The following is a 10000-nucleotide window of genomic DNA, read 5'->3' on the forward strand; positions in this document are numbered from 1 at the left end:
GGCACGGAGTAAATTTTCCCATGACGTGACGTATGCGCTGGAGATCGTCGGAGGAGGTTGTAGAAGGAAAAAATTCGGCAGGGACGACCAACGGGTCGCCATACACCATTTCAGCTGCCGAGACATCGAGGGCGTCTTTATGAGTGGTCCTTAGTCCCAGGAGGACCCAGGGAAGCTGAGTAAACCAGTTGCAATCCTTGCAGCGGGACATCAAAGCTGCTTTGAGGGTGCTATGAAAACGTTCAACCATTCCATTGGCAGCGGGGTTGTAGGCCGTTGTCTGATGTAGGGTGATGCCCAGGAGATTCGCTAATGACGTCCACAATTGAGAGGTGAAAGTGGTTCCCCTGTCAGAAGTAATATGCTCAGGGATACCGAATCTTGAAATCCATCCAGAGAGTAAGGCAGATGTACATGAGGCGGACGTTGCAGTTTCCATGGGAATGGCTTCAGGCCAACGAGTGGAGCGGGTCGATGACGGTAAACAGGTAACGATGTCCTTGTGATGTGGGTAGGGGGGCCTACAACGTCGACGTGAATGTGTGCGAAACGACGCTGAGGTTGAGGAAAAGTGCCAACTCCTGAATCCGTGTGTCGATTGTACTTTGGAAGTTTGGCAAGAAGTACAGGCGCGGACCCAATCCTTAGCATCCTTAGAAATGCCGTGCCAAATGAACTTTGCCTTCAGCAGCTGTGCAGTAGAACGGCACGAGGGATGTGAAAAGGCGTGAATGAAATCAAACACCTGTCGGCGCATGGGAGCAGGAATCCAAGGTCGCGGTCTACCAGTACTGACGTCAAAGAGAAGGGTGGTGTTGGAGTCTTCGAGGGGAGAGTCTTCCCAACGGAGGGGACGTGCAGGATGTCCTACAAGTTTGATACTCTGGATCCTGTTGTTGGGCTTCAGCCAGGGCCGTTGTAATCCAATCCCAGTTGAACGGCAGCCAACGTGTTTCTTGACAGGGCATCGACAACGGGATTCATTTTCCCAGGGACGTATTGGAGGGTGCAATTGTATTCAGCCACGGCGGAGAGATGTCGGCGTTGACGGGCGGACCAGGCGTCAGACTGTCGAGTGAAGGCGTGCATCAGAGGCATGCGGTCTGTGCGAATGACGAAGGGCGTACCTTCTATGAAATGGCGAAAGTGACGGACAGCCAAGTGCACCACCAGCAATTCTCGATCGAAGGTAGAATAACCCGATTCTGCCTTGGACAGTTTTCTGCTGAAGAAGGCCAATGGGCGGGGCGAGCCTTTGACCACCTGCTCGGAGTACTGCACCAATAGCGACGTCGCTGGCATCGGTGGAGAGAAGGAGAGGGGCGTTTGGGATAGGAAAAGTGAGAGCCAGAGCAGTTGATAGGGCCTTCTTTGCATTGCAGAAGGCTGCTTCTTGAAGGGGGACCCCACTTCAGGTCCTTTGGCTTGCCCTGAGGGAGGCGTAGAGGGAAGCAAGAGTGGCGGCAATGGCTGGCAGAAAACTGTGATAATAGTTGATCATGCCCGAGAATTCCTGCAAAGCTTTGACGGTCGAGGGCACGGGGAAGTTCTGAACGGCTGCTACCTTCTCAGGGGAGGGGATGGACTCCTTCAGGAGTGATACGGTGCCCTAAGAACGACACTTCGTTGGCGCCAAAGGTACACTTGTCGTACCGGACTATAAGGCCGTTTTGTTGCAGGCGGTCGAGCACGATGCGCAGGTGACGGAGGTGTTCCTCTTTTGAGGAGGAGAACACAAGTATGTCGTCCACATAACATACACAGAAAGGGAGGTCCCCTAAGATGCCCATCCATGAGACGTTGAAACGTTGCACCAGCATTACGAAGGCTAAAACAGGAGTAATTGAAGGTGTATGTACCAAACAGAGTGGTGATGGTGGTCTTGGGGATGTCTTCTGGATTCATAGGCACCTGATAATACCCCTTCAGGAGGTCGAGCGTAGAGAAATCCTTCGCTTTGTGCAGGTAGGAGGTCACGTCGGCAATGTTTGGGAGGGGGGTAGTGATCCGGTTCTGTTTGCATGTTCAGGCGCCTGTAATCCCCGCACGGACGGAGGGAGCCGTCTTTCATCAGAACGATATGCAAGGTTGGCGACCATGGGCTGGAGGCCTTTTGGCAAAGGCCCATTTCCTCCATTTCGGCGAATGTCTGTTTGGCGGCAGCCAATCGTTCCGGTGCCAGACGTCTGAATTTTGCGAAGACTGGGGGTCCCGTCGTCTTGATATGGTGATAAATACCGTGCTTGGCAGGAACCGTGGGCGTTTGGCGAAGTTCTGGACGGAAAACCTCCGGGTACGACGTGAGGAGGTGGGCGTAGGCATCCGTGGGTGCGCTGATGTGGAGAGCGAGGTTAGAGGGGGGTGGGTTGAAGAGGTGTCGACAAGTACGAGTCTGCGTTGACCAATCGTCGGTGGGCGATATCGACCAGAAGGGGGGAAATGAGAGAGGAAATCCGCACCGAGGATTGGCATTGTGACGTCAGCAACGAGAAACTTCCAATTGAATTTACCGTTTCCGAACGATAATGTGAGGTTCTCGTAACCGTAGGTGGGTATCGCAGATCCGTTGGCAGCTACCAAGCGGACGTCGGCAGATGTAGACAGACTACGTCGTGCCTTGAAGAGTTTACTTGGCAAAAGAGAACGACAAGCACCCGTGTCTACCAAAAATCGCACGCCCGTTCCTGCATCCTGTAAAAAGAAAAGATTAGAAACATGGGAGCCCACCGCCACAAGCGATGGCCTACTTACACGTTTTTTGGCCACTGACAATCCTTGGCCCATTTCTTCGCGGTTGCCCCGAATCTGAAGTGGTAGTAGCAAAACTGCGGCGGATGGGAGGTAGTAAGTGGCTGTAGAAGTCATTCGTTGTGGGCGCGAGCGATTGGTGGGTGGTGGGCGGCTTTGTTGCCGCTTCGGCACGTCACGGGGGTAGGCGTGTATATCCTACGGCATTCATGTCAGCTTCGGTTTGATGTTGAATAGGCATCCTCGTCGTCAGGGGTGGAGGCGTTGATGGAGGTCTTGAAGTGGCTGTCCATAAGGGCGTCGGCTTTGGTCATCAAGTCCTTTATGGGTAAACTATCCTCATCGGGTATGGCAGCACGTACAGGTTCGGGGTAAACGGCGTATCCAAAGGGCACGAAGTAGGTTCGCCTCACGAGGAGAGCCGTCTGCGGCAGGTTGAAGGCGAGCGATACTGGTCATTTCCCTGAGGGCAAGCGAAGCCCTTTGGTCCCCCAACGGTTGTTGCGAGAGCTGAAAAAGCTTTGCTATACGGGGAGCTGGCGACGGCGAGTACTGCTGCAGAAGGTATGTTTTGAGGGGCGTCATACGCTATTGGGGTTCACAAAGCCAGTTGGATATTTCTGGGAAGGTGTCCTCGGGTATCGCCGCGAGAACATAATCCGCTTTGGTGGTTGAGCGAGTCACGCCACTGATACGAAACTGGAGTTCTGCGCGCTGAAACCAAGCAAACGCCTCTCCGCTGGCAAACGATGAAAGTTTTGAATGGAGCGGCCGCAGCACCAACTGCCGTAGAGTCCGCCATAGTACCAACGATGAAGGGGCGAGGGGTAGGGGGGTGGAAGGCGGTGGGAGCCTGTCGACTTCCGGGGTCACCAATGTGACGGGCCGAAAGAGGGTTGTGAACTCAAAGGAAGGATGCAATCAACTGAGTTGTTTATTAAGGAACACTCTCCTTTATATACAAAACCTCAAGGCAACAGGACATAACATGTTCGAGAGACAGACAATGTTACAGAGCAAAACCGGAGACATGATCATTTAGGTTCTTTTTAGTGCGAGGGAAGAGCGCAGATACAAGCATAATATATACAAAATAATTATGTACAATTGTGTGACACACGGTTGGTACAACATTTCATCTTGGTTATGTATATTTATCCAAAAAAATTTTTAATGGTTCTAGAGACCTGGAAAGATTACTTAGAGCTTTGTCCGCCCCAAAACAAAAGTATATACTGTATCTCAATTATTTGAATATTATTTTTATCTTCATTCACATGCATGTTTAAATACAGAAGTATTAATACAAATGAAAATAGAAGGGAAAATATATCAAAAGATAGAATATATTCTCTCAATAATATTTACAAGATACAGTGGCATATAAAAAATAAAAGTAAACATTGAATTCTTCATTAAAGTTTTTTGTTCTCTATCAAGTTACGGCATATCTGCAATTAAACATAGATAATCACTAGACTATGTCTCCTATTAGGCTAATGTATATATATATATATATATATATGTATATATATATATATATATATATTTACTGTATATATACATTTCTAAATGTTTATATTTATACACATATACACACACACACACACACATATATATATATATATATAATATGTGTGTGTGTGTGTGTGTGTGTGTATTCTATGTCTTCTGTTGAAAAGTATCACATAGAATTGACGTAAAAAAATTATTTTTACATAAAAGAAATAAATAATACATAAAATGAGCAAAAGCCAGTGTCCATGATAAGCTAGGGAAGCATTAAAAAAGGCACGCACTGGGTCCTCATTTCGTTTAAGCATTTATCTTCTTGGTAAAAATAAAGTTAAACGTGATGTCATGAATGGAGGCACAGTGATGGGATGACCATAGAAGTGGTGGATAAAGCTTATTAAATAAATCCCCTAAGACAACAGCTGTAAAAAAATTATGATTTTGGAAGATACTCTGTTCTGTCCCCATAGATAACTTAACATTTAAAATAAGAAGAGAGTTTCTTGTGTTTTAAAACCTCTTACAAGTTTAATAGTTATACTTTATTAAAATGGGACACAGAGCTATATAAACATACTATCCCAAAATAAAGGAGTTGCATATTATATATATATATATATATATATATGATGTATATATATATATATATATATATATACATATATTATATATATATTATATAATTAAAAATATCTCAACACATAAATTATCTTAGAAAACTTACATTTAGGCTATTTTAGATTTAATAACGACAAAGATATGTTGAATGTAAATTGGCTTTCATACAAGGGCTCAAATTGAACTCTAAGTCGTAAATTTATTTAGCAATATATTAGCTTCATTTCACAATGGATTTTCAGTAAGTTAATAAGATACTAATGAAAACTTAAGCTGGTGGTAGCGTCCTTGCCTGTTGACTATTAGCCTGGCGTTCGAGTCCTACTTAAAACTCGTTAGTTCCTTTAGTCGCTGTAACCTTAGCATCCTTGTGAGCTAAGGATGGGGTTTGAGGCAGCCTGTATATATACCTGCTGAGCCTTCCTTGGTCCCAGCTTGGGGTGGGGAGGGTCTTGGGCGCTGATCATATGTAATATGGTCAGTTTCTAGGGCATTGTCCTGATTTATAGGGCAATGTCACTGTCTCTTTCCTCTGCCATTCATGAGCGGCCTTTTAACCTTTGAATAGACTGTAGATTAGTAAAGATTTGCCCTGCCGATGAAGAGATTCTTTGGGGGAAATAATGTATACATTAATATATTTTTGAATATATAGTTTGCATATATGGCTATATATGTATATATATATATATATATATTTATATATATATATATATATATATACATATATATATATATATATATAATATTTATATATATATATATATTAATATATACATATATATATATATATAGTATATATGATATATATATATATATATATATATGTCTGTGATTACGTCATAACTACTCAACGAATTATGACGGATTTTCTCCACAGGACAGATCTTATGTCATGGACGACCCCATTATAATTTGTAAATGATCCGGATTTGCATATTTTGCCTTTTACTGTCAGAATATGAATAGGTGGATGTAATGTCCGTAGACTTTAGTTGGATGTTGCAGTATATTTCTTCCCGGTCACATGTAAAAAAAAAAAAGAAATATGTAGTCCATAGACTTGAGTAAAATGGTGGCATTATCCATTGGTGGAGGTCTGAAACCTCTGATTGCTCTTCTTCTTCTTCTTCTTCTTCTTATTATTACTATTATTATTATTATTATTATTATTATTATTATTATTATTATTATTATTATTATTATTATTATTATTAAGTAGCTTTCGCAGAAATACACTTGTACCTAAACATTACAATCAGTTTTAATAGTTCGATCATTTTATTAAACAAAATATAAATTTTTGGTAATGGTCTGCAGATTTTTGCAACAAAAAGATATCAGTTTTCATTTACTTTCATATTGGTTATCGTATGTTATTACATTTCAACATTCAACACAACCACGGAGAGGCGAAGATTTAATATCGAGTTATTTTTACGAACTAAAAGATTTTTCATATAATAACAGACGAATATGAAATAAGTATACTATCATTGTAATATATGATATTGGTATAAAGGTGAAGATTTTCAATTTCTCCATGAAATATCAATTATGCAATGACAGATTATGGTCTATTCTGTGTTGAGGTACATGACTCAGATAAGAAATTTGCTTAGAAAGTTTTCAAATACATATGCACAAACTCACATACATAAAACGTCCACACACACACATACACACACACGCACACACACTACTGCACTGAAAGGCAAATAAGAAAAAATGGAACTTAAATAGGTCAAAAGAGATAAAACGATTAAGTTGTCAAGATAAGACTGGTCAAGTTTTTATCCTCAGCAACAACTAATTCTAAAGAATGGACCACAGATGTGGACGCTATTCTCTCCCTCCCCCATCCCTCTTCTATTCTTTTCTCCTTCTATGAGGGGATGGGGGAACCCTCCTTCATGCCCCTATCCCCCACATAATGTGCCATCCACGGCATCCTTATTTACCAGAGAGTTTCCTAAATTCCCAGCGCCGCCATTCTTGGCCTGTTTTTTTACTCCGTACAAAGGACTTTTTTTTTCATATGTATATTTCTCTAGCTCTCTCAAGGCCAAAGGAGATTAGGTTTTCTTCAAATTTTTGGTCTTTCCCTACTGGCACACTTAGCCGTGGGGCGATATGTGAATTATCTTTTTTTTTTTTTTTTTTTTTTTGGTGATGCATGCATGCGCATATGAACTCTGAAGTAAGTATCTGATTGAATCAGGTGGAATAAATAAACCCAGTATGGACTTATGGTTATTTTGATATGCTTTCTTCAAGCAAAGCACATTCACTTGCATACACTCAAATATATATATACAGTATATATAAATACATATATATATATATATATATATATATTGTGTGTGTGTGTGTGTGTATATGTATATATGGGTGTGATGTGTTTGTGCGTATATAAATATGTATATATATATTATTATATATATATATTTATATATATATATGTATATGTGTGTGTGTATATGGGGTGTGTGCGTTTGTGTGTATATATATATATATGTATATATATATATATATATATATAGAGAGAGAGAGAGAGAGAGAGGAGAGAGGAGAGAGAGAGAGAGAGAGAGTTTGTGTATATTCAAATGAAATGCCAATGTAATTGGATATCACAGAAATTCTTAACATGTTGAAAGACTTCAGGGATATTGTGGTTAATTTCAGAACGTCTTCATCAAAATTTGACGTATATTTTCATATAAAAACTATATCAACTAAAAAAGTATGATCATGCAGATTACATGAAAGAAATTACTGGAACATGAGTACATTTATACAACATTGATAATTTCATATTAATTTAAATAAGCAATAACAAAGGCATTCTCTTATAGAATTGACAGCAATTACAAAACTAGCTCACTAGTGAAAATATTAAGTCTTATGAGAATTTTAACTCTTATATATGGAAAATGTGTTCACTTTACGTCACTTCAGAACTTTTCTGGTTTCAATTATTTCATAAAACAATTTTTGAGTTTAGCACAAGTTTATGAGGGTAGTAGGGTATTGGCGAAAGCACCAGCCACCCGTTGAGATACTACCGCTAGAGAGTTATTGGGTCCTTTGACTGGCCAGACAATACTATATTGAATCCCTCTCTCTGGTTACGGCTTATTTCCTCTTTGCCTACACATACACAGAATAATCTGGCCCTATTCTTAACACATTCTCCTCTTTCCTCTTACACTTAACAACACTGAAATTACAAAACAATTCATTTTCTCTCAACAGAATAACTACGGCAATTGTTCAGTGGTTACTTTCCTCTTGTTAAGGGTAGAAGAGACTTTAGCTATGTAAGCAGCTCTTCTAGGAGAAGGATACTCCAAAATCAAACCATTGTTTCTCTAGTCTTAGGTAGTGCCAGTAGCCTCTGTATCATGGTCTTCCCCTTTCTTGGGTTAGAGATCTCTTGCTTGAGGGTTACAATTGGGCACACTATTCTATCTTGTGTCCTCTTCCTCTTGTTATTTCAAGTTTTTATAGTTTATTTATGAAAGATTTATTGTAATTTTGTTATTGTCTTAACCTTCTTTTAGTTTTTTCCTTATTTCCTTTTCTCACAGGGCTATATTTCTTGTTGGAGACCTTGGGCTTATAGCATACTACTTTTCCAACTAGGGTTCTAGCTAGGCAAGTAATAATAATAAAATTAATATTGATATTAAAATCAAACAGATATATAAAAAGCACACACACTCATATATATAATATATATATATATAAACATATATATATATATATTATATATATGTGTGTGTGTGTGTGTGTGTGTATGTGTCTTTCTTTATCAGTGGCTGGTGGTTATCTACCTGATATTCACTTTTTATGTAATGTGCAAATATAATGTATAGTTTTAATAGAGAGGGAAATTAGGTAATTCGATAAAAAACATAACGTCCAAACTTACCTCCTTCTTGATCTGAGGCAGAGCAAGAGAGTAGAACAGCGAAGCATATGAAGTGAATGAACGTTGTGTCCTTGATATGATGACATTTTTGTTTGATCCTCGGCTTCACCAAAAGTGTCACAGGAATTTAATAACAATCTTTTGTTGTTTCATTAACTGGAAGGTTTCTCTTCGCTTTAGTTCACAATATTTCCGGCTCAGTCATTTACGTGATATTCATCAACAGAACGTTATTAACGTTTAGCTTTTTTTTTCACTGGCGTATCTTGTTTTTAGACTTTAGCAGAGATGTGGAGTTTTCTCACCAAATATATAACTCGAGTAATATAGGTTTTATTATGTTATACGATAGTTTGTGCTTAATTTCACACTTTTCTATTATATGTATATATGAAAAGGATTGTACTGATTTAAATGATAAATAGTGAAATAAATTGCCAAACATAAATATTGCTTTTAAGATCGTATCATGTATTCTTCACGAAATGCACAATAGTAAAAGAGATGTATTTATCTAATAAACTTATATGTATTTTTTCGTGAAGTAACTTTTTGGTATAAAGTTATTTCACGTTTTTTCTGGCGTATATACTCCCCAATTTTCTTCCGACTCATGTACAATACTGTCTTTGAAATAAAGCTCGCTATCCCACTGTATATTTGTTTTTTCTCATGATCCTCTCTGGAAATGTGGTCTACTTCTGACCATCATATTTCCAAACATGGAAGCAGCAACAATGCATGGAAGGCCCCTGTTTCGTCTATTGTGTTTTTTTCAGTCTATTGTTGGAAGGCCTCGTTGGGACGAACTTCTTTTCTTTCGTAATTCACAAGATATTCTTAAGTTTATATTTTGGAAAAGATTACAATTTTTTTTTTCGTTTTTCGTATGTAAATCAATGTTGTTTTAGAATTTTTTTTTCCTTTTTTTTTTGTAAATAAGCCTTATTAGTCTATTTTTTTTAGATAAGCCTTATCTGTCTTATAGGTCTTATCATAGCCGTTTTATCATTATTAATCGTGTAAAAAAAATAAAAATTCAAAATAGAAGACGTAAATTTATGTGAAGTATTGGATTAAATTAAGTTTATTATTCTTTTCCTAAAATGAGGTGCTCAAGGAATAGAGAAATTTCAATAAAAGAAAATTGGCCTCTGGTACCTCAAATTATAAATAATTTGACAA

At 39.2% G+C, this 10000-nt stretch overlaps 1 protein-coding gene across 1 annotated transcript in view; it reads right to left on the reverse strand.

Annotated features, from left to right (window-relative positions):
• Positions 1-10000, reverse strand: part of LOC137644590 (uncharacterized) — a 91503-nt gene that overhangs the window by 77869 nt on the left and 3634 nt on the right. Inside the window, exon 2 of the mRNA XM_068377549.1 lies at positions 8816-8942. Coding sequence (XP_068233650.1) covers positions 8816-8942 — 127 coding nt within the window. The remainder of the gene's footprint in view (positions 1-8815; positions 8943-10000) is intronic.

This window comes from Palaemon carinicauda, chromosome 7, assembly GCF_036898095.1.
Source record: "Palaemon carinicauda isolate YSFRI2023 chromosome 7, ASM3689809v2, whole genome shotgun sequence".
Lineage (NCBI taxonomy): Eukaryota > Metazoa > Arthropoda > Malacostraca > Decapoda > Palaemonidae > Palaemon > Palaemon carinicauda.